Source organism: Channa argus, chromosome 10 (genome assembly GCF_033026475.1).
Source record: "Channa argus isolate prfri chromosome 10, Channa argus male v1.0, whole genome shotgun sequence".
NCBI classification, from domain to species: Eukaryota; Metazoa; Chordata; class Actinopteri; order Anabantiformes; family Channidae; genus Channa; species Channa argus.
The window spans coordinates 13814211-13831269 of NC_090206.1; the positions used below are offsets into that span (position 1 = coordinate 13814211).

General features: G+C 41.2%; 3 protein-coding genes across 29 annotated transcripts in view; all 3 read left to right on the top strand.

Moving 5' to 3' along the window:
* LOC137133993 (protocadherin gamma-A11-like) overlaps positions 1 to 17059 on the top strand; it is a 238444-nt gene that overhangs the window by 112027 nt on the left and 109358 nt on the right. For 2 of the 27 annotated variants that reach the window (XM_067518283.1, XM_067518307.1), the window contains exon 1: positions 11137 to 13699. The exons of 23 other annotated variants lie outside the window; for them this stretch is intronic. In XM_067518283.1, coding sequence (XP_067374384.1) covers positions 11291 to 13699 — 2409 coding nt within the window. In that variant the 5' untranslated portion in view covers positions 11137 to 11290. Of the gene's footprint in view, positions 1 to 802; positions 3332 to 11136; positions 13700 to 17059 lie in introns of those variants that run through there. 2 more of the 27 variants (XM_067518281.1, XM_067518306.1) reach the window with 2 other exon arrangements.
* LOC137133999 (protocadherin beta-16-like) lies at positions 7551 to 10443 on the top strand. The gene has a single exon (XM_067518329.1). It carries the CDS (start codon positions 7700 to 7702, stop codon positions 10145 to 10147), a length of 2448 nt encoding a protein of 815 aa, XP_067374430.1. The 5' UTR covers positions 7551 to 7699; the 3' UTR covers positions 10148 to 10443.
* On the top strand, positions 14195 to 16840 carry LOC137133998 (protocadherin gamma-A1-like). Its single transcript, XM_067518328.1, has one exon. It carries the CDS (start codon positions 14372 to 14374, stop codon positions 16823 to 16825), a length of 2454 nt encoding a protein of 817 aa, XP_067374429.1. The 5' UTR covers positions 14195 to 14371; the 3' UTR covers positions 16826 to 16840.

Consider the following 17059-nt stretch of genomic DNA (forward strand, 5'->3'; position numbering starts at 1 on the left):
TCAGCCAACTGTTCTCAAATGCCAACTTTGCTGAATGACATGTTTAATTATTTCGTTTTGAATTATTTTCTTTCTCCCAAGTTTTGGAAAGTGGAAGTAAATGTGAGATCTTCGCTGTCCATGGTGCTGAAACTGTCAACACGTTGATTTTGGAGCTACTGTATACAGGATTTGTAGCACATGTCATTCTATCAGTATTATCATTTTAAGTATTATATTATTCACATAGTCAGTGTCTGATTAAGGTAGTTACAGTTTTACAGGTTGATAGATAAGTGCCGCCGGAACCTTTTAAATTGTTTTTCAGTGAGAATCAACACTCCCTGCACAATTTAGTTTGAAAAATAATTACAAAACATGGAATAAAAAGGTGATTTATAACAGATATTTATTCTGAACCCCCACTTCCACAACTCTTCTCATTTAGATTGCAGTACTACCTGTGTATATTTTTGCTCTTACGTTATTTTAGACCAACAATTATGTTTCAGTTTTATTAAGTTTATTGAGAAATTTTGAACAGTTTTAATTCACCCTCATCGTAAGTATGTGAATAGAACATTTTTAATTTGGCTTCTGATTACTCATTTTATGTAGATTGGTTTTCAAAATGTTTGAAAGAAATCTCATTTCATTTTGCTGCACTCTTTAAACTCACACCTCTAACATAAACAGATGATACATTACCGTGCATGGGCTCTGAGCGCCGCTGTTGATACATCACTGACAAATTGTCCAAATAGGCGGTGCAGCATTTCAACCTTTAAGCTCCCTTAATGTTTTCTGTTGGAAATAGGAACCGTGACGAGCTGGTCAGTGAATGGCTTTCTGCGAAATATAACATCAGCGTTTCCGTTTGTTTATTCTTTTAAGTTTTTTCACAGAAATTATTTTTGCGTCTGACCCCATTGAATTTATAATGGCTTGTATGCGGATAAACGCTGGTAGAGGACGATGGCAGACACTGGTTTTTACTCTTTGTCTTTTCAAGCTGGGCTCAGTGACAGGACAGGCTCGGTATTCCATACCGGAGGAGCAGGCCGAAGGATCTTTTGTTGGAAACATTGCTAGAGATTTAGGCTTGGATGTGGCAAGGCTCGTGTCAGGTAAAGCTCGTATTATCACAAAAGGAAGCCGAAAGTATGTTGATTTAAACCGTGACAAAGGCACGCTTGTTATTAAGGAGCGGATCGACAGAGAAGAGCTTTGTGCGAAGACGACGCCCTGTAGCTTCAGTTTCGAAGTCATTTTAGAAAATCCAATCCAGCTTTATCGGGTAATAGTGGAGGCGATAGACATCAACGATAACAGCCCGACTTTCCCAAAAGAGGAAATCAATTTGAAAATTGTTGAAAATGCTGCACCAGGAACTCGCTTCTCACTGGAGAGTGCAGACGACCCCGATGTTGGAAAGAATGATATTCAGAAATATACCCTTAAACCCTTAGATCATTTCAAACTGGAGATACAGAGCCAACCGGATGGAGGCAGATTTATCGAAATGGTTTTACAAAACCCTTTAGACCGAGAGAAAGAGGAGACTCACACACTGGTGCTGGTTGCTGCAGATGGCGGTGATCCCCATAGATCAGGGACAGTGCGGATTCATATCACTGTACTTGATGCTAACGATAATGCTCCAGTGTGCAGCCAGGCTGTTTATAAAGCAGATGTCAAAGAAAATTCTCCTGAAGGAACAGTGGTGACCACTGTTAGCGCCACTGACGCAGATAAAGGCCATTATGGTGAAGTGACATATTCCATAGCTCATGTTGCAAAAGAAACAAACCAGCTTTTTGCTGTAAATGTTAAAACAGGGGAAATTAAAGTTGTAGGTAAACTAGATTTTGAAAAATCCAAAACGTATCAATTAAACGTGCAGGCCAGTGATCACGGGGGATATACAGACACGTGCAAAGTTATTATTCACATAATTGATGAGAATGACAATGTCCCTACAATACAGCTTATGTCATTTTCTAACTCAGTATCTGAGGATTCTCCCCCAGGTACAACTATAGCTGTTGTTAACGTGGATGATGAAGACTCTGATGGTAACGGTGTTGTTAAATGCTCCATCAACTCTGACATACCTTTCAAAATCGAATCTTCACTAACTGGTTATTACACCATAGTAACCGATAACCTGTTAGACAGAGAAAGTCTTGCTGAGTACAACATCACCATAACGGTCTCTGACAAAGGCTCCCCGCCTCTGTCTAGCAGTAAAACCATCAATGTAAAGGTGTCTGACGTAAATGACAGTCCACCTCAATTTGATCAATCTGAATATAGTAAGACTGTACCAGAGAACAATTCTCCTGGATTCTCTGTGTTTACTCTCAGCGCTACTGATGCAGACTGGGGCAGAAATGCTCGGATTTCTTACTTTCTGGAAGAAAAAGAAATTAATGGGCTTCTGGTGTCTTCATTAGTGTCAGTAAATTCAGAAAACGGTCTTATTCATGCACTGAAGTCTTTTGATTATGAACACATCAAGTGGTTCGAATTTAACGTAACTGCTCGTGATGCTGGATCACCTCCTCTAAGTTCGGTGGCTACAGTTAGACTCATAGTCCAGGACCAGAACGACAACCCTCCTCAGGTCCTGTACCCAGTCCAGACTGGTGGCTCTCAGGTGGCTGAAATGGTGCCTCGTTCAGCAGATGTGGGCTATCTGGTGACTAAAGTGGTGGCTGTTGATGTGGACTCTGGACAGAATGCCTGGCTCTCCTATAAACTGCAGAAATCCACAGACAGGGCGCTGTTTGAAGTTGGCTTACAGAATGGAGAAATAAGAACTATCCGCCAAGTCACTGATAAAGATGCTGTCAAACAAAGACTCACTGTTATAGTGGAGGACAACGGGCAGCCCTCTCGTTCAGCTACAGTCATTGTTAACGTGGCGGTGGCCGACAGCTTCCCTGAAGTGCTGTCGGAGTTCGCTGACTTTACACACGACAAGGAGTACAATGACAACCTGACTTTTTACTTAGTGTTGGCTCTGGCTGTAGTTTCCTTCCTGTTCATCACGTGTTTAGTGGTTATTATATCAGTGAAAATCTACAGGTGGAGACAGTCTCGCGTCCTGTATCACTCCAGCCTCCCTGTGATTCCGTATTATCCACCACGTTACTCAGACACTTTGGGGACAGGGACTCTCCAACACGTGTACAATTACGAGGTGTGCAGGACGACTGACTCCAGAAAGAGTGACATGAAATGTATGCCAACGAGGAGTCAAAGTTTAGTTAGTGTGGATGGAGCTGGGATCGTTACACCCCAGGTGGATAAGCATCTATCGGGCAACTGTTCTCAAATGTCAACTTTGGTGAGTGACATAATAAGTCTTCTGCTCAATATTTTTTTTCATTGTTTTAACACATACGCATTAGAGAGAATGTACGTGCGTCTACACAACTATTTTTCTTTTTTAGTCTCTGTCCGTGGTGCTGTAATGGTCAATGAGTTGATTTTAGGGAAAAATAAAAAAATTGTTGACACTGTTAAGAGGAACGCAATTATTTTCTTAACAAAAATACTGTTCTACAAATGAAAAAAGATGACAAAATTAAATAAGTCACTTGGTATTTCTGTTTTTTAAACAAATCAAGAACTAATTTGCAAGTTTTGATTAGTTTTTTTCCAAACATTTAACTTATTGTAACAGCACTTTCAGTTAGATTTAAAAAACAAGTGATTACCAAACAAAATTATTTTGTGGAAAAAATTCATATACTTTAATCAACATAGGCTAAACTCGTTCTGTTCTCATCTACTGTTTGTTAAACATGTTAAATAATTCCTTACTTTCCGCTTATACTGAGTCGGGTTGCGGTGGCAGCAGATTTATAATTTTAAAGATCACTATTAATATTGTCTTAAACTATTTAAACTTTTCATAATAATATGGTGGAGATACATTACCATGCATGAACTCTGAGCGCCGCTGTCGTTACATTGCTGACACTGTCAAACTCGGCAGAGCAGCGATCCACCCCTTTAGTTCACTCATTCCTATTCTGCTTGTGAAAGACAGAGGAAGGTTCGTGAATTGTATCGGCTAAACATACCATCGCTCTTATAAACTGTGGATTGTATTGCATAGGATCTTACTGGAACCGATTTGTGCGTTATTACAAATAGGATTTATGATGGTTTCTTTGTGGATACACGCTGGTAGAGTACGATGGCAGACACTGGCTTTTACTCTTTGTCTTTTCAAGCTGGGCTCAGTGACAGGACAGGCTCGGTATTCCATACCGGAGGAGCAGGCCGAAGGATCTTTTGTTGGAAACATTGCTAGAGATTTAGGCTTGGATGTGGCGAGGCTCGTGTCAGGTAAAGCTCGTATTATCACAAAAGGAAGCCGACAGTATGTTGATTTAAACAGAGACAAAGGCACGCTTGTTATTAAGGAGCGGATCGACCGAGAAGAGCTTTGTGCGAAGACGACGCCCTGTAGCTTTAGTTTCGAAGTCATTTTAGAAAACCCGATCCAACTTTATCGGGTAATAGTGGAGGTGATGGACATCAACGATAACAGCCCATCTTTCCCAAAGGAGGAAATCAATTTGGAAATTGTTGAAAGTGTTGCACCAGGAACTCGCTTCTCATTGGAGAGTGCAGACGACCCCGATGTTGGAAAGAATGATATTCAGAAATATACCCTTAAACCCTTAGATCATTTCAAACTGGAGGTACAGAGCCAACCGGATGGAGGCAGATTTATCGAAATGGTTTTACAAAACCCTTTAGACCGAGAGAAAGAGGAGACTCACACACTGGTGCTGGTTGCTGCAGATGGCGGTGATCCCCATAGATCAGGGACAGTGCGGATTCATATCACTGTACTTGATGCTAACGATAATGCTCCAGTGTGCAGCCAGGCTGTTTATAAAGCAGATGTCAAAGAAAATTCTCCTGAAGGTACAGTGGTGACCACTGTTAGCGCCACTGACGCAGATAAAGGCCATTATGGTGAAGTGACATATTCCATAGCTCATGTTGCAAAAGAAACAAAGCAGCTTTTTGCTGTAAATGTTAAAACAGGGGAGATTAAAGTTGAAGGTAAATTAGATTTTGAAAAATCCAAAACATATCAATTAAACGTTCAAGCTAGAGACCACGGGGGATATACAGACACGTGCAAAGTTATTATTCACATAATTGATGAGAATGACAATGTCCCTACAATACAGCTTATGTCATTTTCTAACTCAGTATCTGAGGATTCTCCCCCAGGTACAACTATAGCTGTTGTTAACGTGGATGATGAAGACTCTGATGGTAACGGTGTTGTTAAATGCTCCATCAACTCTGACATACCTTTCAAACTCGAGTCTTCACTAACTGGTTATTACACCATAGTAACCGATAACCTGTTAGACAGAGAAAGTCTTGCTGAGTACAACATCACCATAACAGTCTCTGACAAAGGCTCCCCGCCTCTGTCTAGCAGTAAAACCATCAATGTAAAGGTGTCTGACGTAAATGACAGTCCACCTCACTTTGCTCAATCTGAATATAGTAAGACTGTACCAGAGAACAATTCTCCTGGATTCTCTGTGTTTACTCTCAGCGCTACTGATGCAGACATGGGCCAAAATGCTCGGATTTCTTACTTTCTGGAGGAGAATGAAATTAATGGTCTTCAGTTGTCTTCATTAGTGTCAGTAAATTCAGAAAACGGTCTTATTCATGCACTGAAATCTTTTGATTATGAACAAATCAAGTGGTTTGAATTTAACGTAACTGCTCGTGATGCTGGATCACCTCCTCTGAGTTCTGTGGCTACAGTTAGACTCATAGTCCAGGACCAGAACGACAACCCTCCTCAGGTCCTGTACCCAGTCCAGACTGGTGGCTCTCAGGTGGCTGAAATGGTGCCTCGTTCAGCAGATGTGGGCTATCTGGTCACTAAAGTGGTGGCTGTGGATGTGGACTCTGGACAGAATGCCTGGCTCTCCTATAAACTGCAGAAAGCCACAGACAGGGCGCTGTTTGAAGTGGGCTTACAGAATGGAGAAATAAGAACTATCCGCCAAGTCACTGATAAAGATGCTGTCAAACAGAGACTCACTGTTATAGTGGAGGACAACGGGCAGCCCTCTCGTTCAGCTACAGTCATTGTTAACCTGGCGGTGGCCGACAGCTTCCCTGAAGTGCTGTCGGAGTTCACTGACTTTGCACACGACAAGGAGTACAATGATAACCTGACTTTTTACTTAGTGTTGGCTCTGGCTGTAGTTTCCTTCCTGTTCATCACGTGTTTAGTAGTTATAATATCACTGAAAATCTACAGGTGGAGACGGTCTCGCGTCCTGTATCACTCCAGCCTCCCTGTGATTCCGTATTATCCACCACGTTACTCAGACACTTTGGGGACAGGGACTCTCCAACACGTGTACAATTACGAGGTGTGCAGGACGACTGACTCCAGAAAGAGTGACTGTAAGTTGGGCAGAGCCGGTAGTCAGAACGTGCTGATAATGGACCCCAGTTCATCAGGGACGATGCAGCGGATACAGAGTGAAAAAAACAATATTCTGGATGAACCAGACTCTCCTCTAGAGGTTAGTTGCAGTATGTAGACACTTTGCACATTTTGTGTAATAAAACTGAATATACATCGTTGACGTTCAATCAAAAAACATTGTAATTTAAAAAAAATATATTTTTACATCCGAATTCAAATCTTTTCCTAAGCCTTTTGGTGGCTCAGGTTTAAAAGCATCTATCAGGCAACTGTTCTCGATTGTCAACTTTGGTGAGTGACATATGTAATTATTACGTTTTGAATGATTTTCTTTCTCCCAGTTGTTCTAAATTGGAAGTAACTGTAAAACCTTCGCTGTCCGTGGTGCTGAAACTGTCAAGTCGTTAATATTGAAGTAACTCTATATAAAATTTGTAGCCCATGTTATTCTATCAGTATTATCCTTACAATTATTATATTATTCACATATACAGCGTCTGATTAAGGTAGTTACGGTTTAACAGGTTATTCGTGAATGCCAGAGCACACTTTTACATTTGTTTTCAATGAGAACCAACACTCCATGCAGACTTTAGTATGAAAATAATTAAAGAACGTGGGACAAAAAAGTGGTTTATAAAAAATATTTTCCTTTTCTCTTCTTATTCTGAACTCCCACTTCTACAGCTATTTTCATTTAGATTACAGTACTACATGTGCTTTTTTTGCTCTTACATTATGATAATTTTTTGACCAACATTATGTTGCACTTTAATTATGTTTATTGTGACATTTTTATAACAGTTTAAATTAATCATCATCCTAAATGGGGGTAGTTTTTGTAGAACAGAACATTTTTAGCTTGGCTTCTGATTGCCCTTCTTTTGTAGATTTGTTTTCTAAGTGTTTGATAGAAATATCAAAGGGAACGATTTGATTTTGCTGCACACTTTAAAGTCATACTTCTAACATATACAGATGATACATTACCGTGCATGGGCTCTGAGCGCCGCTGTTGATACATCACTGACAAATTGTCCAAATAGGCGGTGCAGCGTTTCAACCCTTCAGCTCCCTCAGTGCTTTCTGTTGGAAATAGGAACCGTGACAGTCTGCTCCGTGAATGTCTTTCTGCGAAATATAACATCAGCGTTTCTGTTTGCTTAATAATTTAGACATTTTGCACAGAAACATGTTTTAGCATCTGACCCCATTGGATTTATGATGGCTTGTATGTGGATAAACGCTGGTAGAGTACGATGGAAAACACTGTTTTTTACTCTTTGTCTTTTTATGCTGGGCTCAGTGACAGGACAGGCTCGGTATTCCATACTGGAGGAGCAGGCCAAAGGATCTTTTGTTGGAAACATTGCTAGAGATTTAGGCTTGGATGTGGCGAGGCTCGTGTCAGGTAAAGCTCGTATTATCACAAAAGGAAGCCGAGAGTATGTTGATTTAAACCGAGACAAAGGCACGCTTGTTATTAAAGAGCGGATCGACCGAGAAGAGCTTTGTGCAAAGACGACGCCCTGTAGCTTTAGTTTCGAAGTCATTTTAGAAAAACCGATCCAGCTTTATCGGGTAATAGTGGAGGTGATAGACATCAACGATAACAGCCCGTCTTTCCCAAAAGAGGAAATCAATTTGAAAATTGTTGAAAGCGTTGCAGCGGGGACTCGCTTCTCTTTAGTGAGTGCAGATGACCCCGATGTTGGAAAGAATGATATCCAGAAATATACCCTTAAACCCTTAGATCATTTCAAACTGGAGGTACAGAGCCAACCAGATGGAGGCAGATTTATCGAAATGGTTTTACAAAACCCTCTAGATCGAGAGAAAGAGGAGACTCACACACTGGTGCTGGTTGCTGCAGATGGCGGTGATCCCCATAGATCAGGGACAGTGCGGATTCATATCACTGTACTTGATGCTAACGATAATGCTCCAGTGTGCAGCCAGGCTGTTTATAAAGCAGATGTCAAAGAAAATTCTCCTGAAGGAACAGTGGTGACCACTGTTAGCGCCACTGACGCAGATAAAGGCCATTATGGTGAAGTGACATATGCAATCCCTCATGCCACCAAAGATGCAAAACAGCTTTTTGAAGTCAATATTGAAACAGGGGAAATTAAAGTTGTAGGTAAACTAGATTTTGAAAAATCCAAAACGTATCAATTAAACGTGCAGGCCAGTGATCACGGGGGATATACAGACACGTGCAAAGTTATTATTCACATAATTGATGAGAATGACAATGTCCCTACAATACAGCTTATGTCATTTTCTAACTCAGTGTCTGAGGATTCTCCCCCAGGTACAACTATAGCTGTTTTTAACGTGGATGATGAAGACTCTGATGGTAACGGTGTTGTTAAATGCTCCATCAACTCTGACATACCTTTCAAAGTCGAGTCTTCACTAACTGGTTATTACACCATAGTAACCGATAACCTGTTAGACAGAGAAATTCTTGCTGAGTACAACATCACCATAACGGTCTCTGACAAAGGCTCCCCGCCTCTGTCTAGCAGTAAAACCATCAATGTAAAAGTATCTGACGTCAATGACAGTCCACCGCAATTTGATCAATCTGAATATAGTAAGACTGTACCAGAGAACAATTCTCCTGGATTCTCTGTGTTTACTCTTAGCGCTACTGATTCAGACTGGGGCCAAAATGCTCGGATTTCTTACTTTCTTGAGGAGAAAGAAATTAATGGTTTTCAGTTGTCTTCATTAGTGTCAGTAAATTCAGAAAACGGTCTTATTCATGCACTGAAATCTTTTGATTATGAACAAATCAAGTGGTTTGAATTTAACGTAACTGCTCGTGATGCTGGATCACCTCCTCTGAGTTCTGTGGCTACAGTTAGACTCATAGTCCAGGACCAGAACGACAACCCACCTCAGGTCCTGTACCCAGTCCAGACTGGTGGCTCTCAGGTGGCTGAAATGGTGCCTCGTTCAGCAGATGTGGGCTATCTGGTCACTAAAGTGGTGGCTGTGGATGTGGACTCTGGACAGAATGCCTGGCTCTCCTATAAACTGCAGAAAGCCACAGACAGGGCGCTGTTTATAGTGGGCTTACAGAATGGAGAAATAAGAACTATCCGCCAAGTCACTGATAAAGATGCTGTCAAACAAAGACTCACTGTTATTGTGGAGGACAACGGGCAGCCCTCTCGTTCAGCTTCAGTCATTGTTAACGTGGCGGTGGCCGACAGCTTCCCTGAAGTGCTGTCGGAGTTCACTGACTTTGCACACGACAAGGAGTACAATGACAACCTGACTTTTTACTTGGTGTTGGCTCTGGCTGTAGTTTCCTTCCTGTTCATCGCGTGTTTAGTGGTTATTATATCAGTGAAAATCTACAGGTGGAGACAGTCTCGCGTCCTGTATCACTCCAGCCTCCCTGTGATTCCTTATTATCCACCACGTTACTCAGACACTTTGGGGACAGGGACTCTCCAACACGTGTACAATTACGAGGTGTGCAGGACGACTGACTCCAGAAAGAGTGAGTGTAAGTTGGGGAGAGCCGGTAGTCAGAACGTGCTGATAATGGACGCCAGTTCATCAGGGACGATGCAGCGGATACAGAGTGAAAAGAGCATCCTGGATGAACCAGACTCTCCTCTAGAGGTTAGAACTCATTATTGTTTTGAATAAGTTTGTAATTTAACTTTAAGCTTAACAAATAGCGTTTCTCTTTTATCAAACTGAGCCCATGTATTTCTAAATTACATATCTGTAGACAGTGTGGGCCTGAGAAATTGCGCTTTTATAACAAAATAGAACATTATGTATTAAATGCATGGATTATTTCACTTGTTTTAACCCCGAATGAATGAATGGCCGTGTTACATACCATTTTAATCGCATGTCTACTAATGTAACTGAACTGCAAAATCTGAGACCATCTAAGAATTGGAACAACATAAATTAAAATAAAAATCCCCATAAAGTAAAAGTTTGTCATATTGACCGCGTTTTCTTCTAAAGCTTTTATTTACTAATCCATAATTCAAACTTTAAATGTATCATTGAAGTGTAGTTTTCTGTTTTCATGCAATTTTCTCAACCTGCTTTGAGGCTTGTTTCAGTATTACTATAGACAGCTCTCCTCATAGGTTGTCCATTTAGACTAAGTTAAAAATAGTCCTTTAGTACCAGTACGCACATTGACAGGGTTCCATGTCCCCAAATGTGCATAATCTTTAGGCTGTTTTGTGTTTTTTAACTTTTACAATGATGTGTTAGATTTTTGTCTATAGCTAATTTTTAGAGTGTGAAAGCAAATGCAATACAATGACGAACACATTATTTCACCTATTGTTTTGTAGAGTTAATATATATTTTTCTCTCTCACTTTACTTGCGCACAGACAGTATGAAGTCGTTCATATCTCACTTTCTAATTTAACGCAACACATCCATACATAGAAATGGCAATCTAAATCAATGTGTGTTAATTCTTTTGACTTCCAGTATTAGCTCTTACACTCTCAGCAACATTGCAGAGTATTTTTCTTTAAGCACTTTACTTGTGATTTTTATATCGGACTCTAAGTGCCGCTGTTGGTCTTCAAAGAACATTTGATGCTTTTAAAATCCTGTTGTAGCCTCAGTTTTCCTGTTAGTGTACCGTGGAGAGCAGAACCTTCGGTCTTTATTTTAACTCATGAATTTTAGACGGATGTATTCGTTTGCACGTTGTGGATTATAAACAGGGAAAATTAAGACGATACGGGATCATAGGCAGGCTTTTTTCTGACATTCTCGGCGTTCAGTTGGATATTTTTGTTTGGGAAATATGTTCTTTATCATCAGCAAACCCACGATTAAATGGCAAGTACAAGCCTTCATTCTTGCTTTTCTTACCGGGATGACAGTCAGCCAGATCCGCTACGCTGTTCCAGAGGAAATGAGAAAGGGCTCCTTTGTAGGAAATGTTGCTGAAGATTTGGGCATCGACGCAACGAAACTAAAATCTGGCGCGGCCCGAATTGTTAGCGGTGACAGCAGCGAGTATATTAGGCTGGATGAAGACAAAGGGATTCTGGTCGTGGAAAAAAGAATAGATAGGGAGCAGCTCTGCGGGCAGACATCGCCCTGTAGCTTGAATTTTGAAATGATTATGACTAATCCCATGCAACTACATAGCGTTGTGGTGGAAGTGTTGGATATTAATGACAACGCGCCCGTATTTCATGACAAAGAAATGCATTTAGAAATAGTAGAATCTGCTGTTGCTGGAACCGAAATATTACAAGTAAGTGCCACTGACCCTGATGTTGGCATCAATGCTTTACATGGCTATTCACTGCACCCAACAACACATTTTAACATTAAGGTCTTGTCCAGCCCAAATGGTCATAAATATGCGCAGGTCTTCCTTTCTGATGCTTTAGATCGGGAGCAAGAGGAAAAACTGCTTCTCACGCTAACAGCAGTGGACGGAGGCGAGCCACACAGATCAGGGACACTGAAGATACATGTGACTGTCCGAGACACAAATGACAATGCCCCAGTTTATACCCAATCGATTTTTAAGGCGTCTGTTAAAGAAAATGTTCCAAAAGGAACATTAGTAATGACTTTGAGCGCAACAGATGCAGATGAAGGAATGAATGGCCGTGTTACATACCATTTTAATCGCATGTCTACTAATGTAGCTGAACTGTTTCATCTGGATGAAAACAGTGGTGATTTAACTGTAAATGGTATGCTTGATTATGAAGAGACTAAAATATATGAGATTGGAGTTCTGGCCAAAGATCAAGGCGGACAAAGCACGTCAACAAATGTAATAATTGAAGTCTCGGATGTGAATGATAATGCACCTGTAATAACACTAACCTCGTTTTCAAGTGCTATCGCTGAGGATTCTCCCAGTGGAACCACTGTAGCTATTATAAACGTAAAAGATTTAGATTCGGGAGGAAATGGTAAAGTAGGCTGTTCAGTTAATGGCAATATTCCTTTCACAATCCACTCCTCTCTAAAGAAATATTATACTCTGGTAACAAGCGGTGTCCTTGACAGGGAGCGTAACCCTGATTACAACATCACTTTCACGGCTGTGGATGAAGGTCGGCCACCACTTTCAACTAACCAAACATTAACACTTCGAGTATCCGACGTCAATGATAATGCCCCCCTATTTGAACAAGGTTATTATGAAGCTAATATCTGGGAAAATAACTCCCCGGGATTGTCAGTATTATCTGTCAAAGCACGTGACTCTGACTCGGGGCAGAATGCCCGAGTCTCTTATTTGCTTATTGATACGCAGTTCAATGGTAACCCCATATCCACTTACATATCTGTTAATGCGGAAAGTGGAGTTATACAGGCACTCAGGTCGTTTGACTATGAGCAAATTAAATGTATACATATTTTTGTAAAAGGACAGGATGGGGGCTCCCCACCTTTAAGCAGCAATACAACAATTAAATTAAATATCCAGGACCAGAACGATAACCCTCCTCAGGTTCTCTACCCAGTAAAGACTGGTGGCTCTCAGGTGGCTGAAATGGTGCCTCGTTCAGCAGATGTGGGCTATCTGGTGACTAAAGTGGTGGCTGTTGATGTGGACTCTGGACAGAATGCCTGGCTCTCCTATAAACTGCAGAAAGCCACAGACAGGGCGCTGTTTGAAGTGGGCTTACAGAATGGAGAAATAAGAACTATCCGCCAAGTCACTGATAAAGATGCTGTCAAACAGAGACTCACTGTTATAGTGGAGGACAACGGGCAGCCCTCTCGTTCAGCTACAGTCATTGTTAACGTGGCGGTGGCCGACAGCGTCCCTGAAGTGCTGTCGGAGTTCACTGACTTTGCACACGACAAGGAGTACAATGATAACCTGACTTTTTACTTAGTGTTGGCTCTGGCTGTAGTTTCCTTCCTGTTCATCACGTGTTTAGTGGTTATTATATCAGTGAAATTCTACAGGTGGAGACAGTCTCGCGTCCTGTATCACTCCAGCCTCCCTGTGATTCCGTATTATCCACCACGTTACTCAGACACGTTGGGGACAGGGACTCTCCAACACGTGTACAATTACGAGGTGTGCAGGACGACTGACTCCAGAAAGAGTGACTGTAAGTTGGGCAGAGCCAGTCAGAACGTGCTGATAATGGACCCCAGTTCACCAGGGACGATGCAGCGGATACAGAGTGAAAAGAGCATCCTGGATGAACCAGACTCACCTCTACAGGTGAGGCCTTCAACATACTGATCTCAGTAATTATTTGTTTTTTCGAAGGTTAATACAAGCCTTTTGACTCACAGTTTACTCGTAACTCGTGATATGTTTTTACAGCCACAACCTATGCACATATGCAATCACTGGGGGTTACATGTCTCCTTTAATGCCAAATTTACTTTACTAAAACTGCTACATATGATATTTCACCAGTTTAAAGCTTTATACAATTTGATCTGGTGTAAGTTAATGCAAATGACACCGAAGCCTTCGTTCTAACTAATACAATTTATGGTTTAGATTGGGTTTAAATACCTACGGCAAAGTTGTCAAACAAAAGAAACGTATATATTTGTTTTTTCTATATGTGTCTATATATCAATTTATTCAGTTATCTTTATTTTTATTACTTGACTTTTTTCCAACGTGTACATGACATTCATGCTTTAAACAGTAAGGGACGCTGTTGGTCAGAGAAACAAGTATGCAGAGTTCTTTCTGTGGAGGCAGAGCTTTCATTTTACCGTTTAGCAGTGGAAAAAAACAGTCTGTGAGTTTAACGATAAGTGCGACGGACAGAAATTCAGTCGCAGCGAGCCTTTTCAAATCAAAGGATTACTTGATGTAACTATCTCAGTTTTGTGGATTTTCCCGTCATCGTTTTTTGTTTTGTTTTTTCGTACCATGGCTTTTGAAAAATCCCCCTCCTTCGTGAAATGGAGTTTATACTGCAGTTCAATATGGTGGCTTCTGCTGTCCCTGCCGTGTCTCAGTCAGGTAGTGTCCGGTCAAATCAGGTACACAATCCCAGAAGAACTGAAAAGGGGGTCGCTTATTGGTAACTTAGCCCAAGACCTTGGTTTGGATGATCAGAGGCTTCGTTCTGGTCGTGCCCGTATCGTGACAAGACAAAGCATCCAGTACATTGAGCTGAAAACAGACAAAGGCATTTTAGTGGTGAAGGAGAGAATAGACCGAGAGCAGCTTTGTAGGGACGTAACACCATGCAGCTTCAGCCTTGAGGTCATTTTGGAAAATCCTATGGAGTTGCACCAAGTAACAGTAGAAATTACTGACATAAACGACAATTCTCCGACATTTTCAAAGGACGAAATTCTATTTGAAATAAGCGAATCAGCCTCACTGGGATCACGATTTTTATTAGCCAGTGCAGACGACGCCGATGTGGGTAGTAATGATCTGCAGAAATACATATTAACAACAAATGCAGTATTCAGTTTGAAGCAACATTCAAATCCAGATGGAAGAAAATATGCCGAGATGATCTTACAAAAACCCTTAGACAGAGAAACCGAGCCAAGAATGTCGTTGAAGCTCATTGCTATTGATGGTGGAGCTCCGCATAAATCTGGTACAGTAAATATAGATATTACAGTGCTAGATGTTAATGATAATCCTCCTATTTTTAACCAGTCTCTCTATAGAGCTAGTGTATTAGAAAATGCAATGAAAGGCACCTATATCATGACAGTGAGTGCAAGTGATGCAGACAGTGGATCAAACGGTGCCGTTTCGTACACATTTTCAAACATTAAAGAGCAGCTCGCGCACATATTTCATTTAGATGGACTTACGGGAACTATAACACTTGTAGGACAAGTTGATTATGAAAATGATAAGAAATATGAAATTATGATTGAAGCTACTGACAAAGGTGGTTTGACCGATTCAAGTAAAGTGCTTATAGACATTGTAGACGTCAACGATAACGCACCTGTCATAAATGTTATGTCATTTTCCAGTCCTGTGCCGGAAGATTCTGCCTCAGGTACAACTATAGCAATTATTAATGTTATGGACGCAGATTCAGAACAAAATGGTCAAATTATCTGTACAACTGATAACAGCCTCCCATTCAAAATAAAATCAACTTTAACTAATTATTATGCATTAGTTACAGAGTCATCATTTGACAGAGAATTTGTACCAGAGTACAACATAACTGTAAAAGCCACAGATTCAGGATCTCCATCGCTGTCAACCACGACAGTATTACAATTTAAAATCTCTGACGTGAATGACAATGCTCCAGTGTTTGATCAAATTAACTACGTTGCACATGTTACAGAAAACAATTCCCCTGGCTTGTCCATATTTTCTGTCAAAGCGCGGGACATTGATTCGAATCAAAATGCCAGAATATCATACTTTCTCGAAGAGACAAAAATCAACGGTAATGCGGCATCTTCTTATGTTTCCATAAATACTGAAACGGGAGACATTTATGCAGTGCGATCCTTCGACTATGAGCAAGTTAAAAAACTGCAGGTATTTGTAAAAGCGCAGGATGGAGGCTCTCCTCCACTCACTAGTAATGTGACAGTGAAAATACTGGTCCAGGACCAGAACGACAACCCTCCTCAGGTCCTCTACCCAGTCCAGACTGGTGGCTCTCAGGTGGCTGAAATGGTGCCTCGTTCAGCAGATGTGGGCTATCTTGTCACTAAAGTGGTGGCTGTTGATGTGGACTCTGGACAGAATGCCTGGCTCTCCTATAAACTGCAGAAAGCCACAGACAGGGCGCTGTTTGAAGTGGGCTTACAGAATGGAGAAATAAGAACTATCCGCCAAGTCACTGATAAAGATGCTGTCAAACAAAGACTCACTGTTATAGTGGAGGACAACGGGCAGCCCTCTCGTTCAGCTACAGTCATTGTTAACGTGGCGGTGGCCGACAGCTTCCCTGAAGTGCTGTCGGGTTTCACTGACTTTGCACACGACAAGGAGTACAATGACAACCTGACTTTTTACTTAGTGTTGGCTCTGGCTGTAGTTTCCTTCCTGTTCATCACGTGTTTAGTGGTTATTATATCAATGAAAATCTACAGGTGGAGACAGTCTCGCGTCCTGTATCACTCCAGCCTCCCTGTGATTCCGTATTATCCACCACGTTACTCAGACACTTTGGGGACAGGGACTCTCCAACACGTGTACAATTACGAGGTGTGCAGGACGACTGACTCCAGAAAGAGTGACTGTAAGTTGGGCAGAGCCGGTAGTCAGAACGTGCTGATAATGGACCCCAGTTCATCAGGGACGATGCAGCGGATACAGAGTGAAAAGAGCATCCTGGATGAACCAGACTCTCCTCTAGAGGTTGGCTTTCTTGTTCAATAACGTTTAATGAATATCTATCTTTTTCTGTTTTCACTATTTAAAAATTCTTCGCCAAAAGCAGCCTCAGACCATTGCTCATATTTTTAGTTGTTCATGATAAAATTGATTTCATTGTGTAGCTGTTTTTTGTAACATTTTGAGCGTTTCATATTTTAGATAAACCAGTGATGTTTTGAAACATTTCATCATAAGATGTTTATGGAAATGGATAACTTCCCTCATACAAAGTATTTG

Bases quoted from the DNA above. Each gene is read 5' to 3' on its own strand.
- LOC137133998 (XM_067518328.1), top strand. From the start codon at position 14,372: ATGGCTTTTGAAAAATCCCCCTCCTTCGTGAAATGGAGTTTATACTGC.
- LOC137133999 (XM_067518329.1), top strand. From the start codon at position 7,700: ATGATGGCTTGTATGTGGATAAACGCTGGTAGAGTACGATGGAAAACA.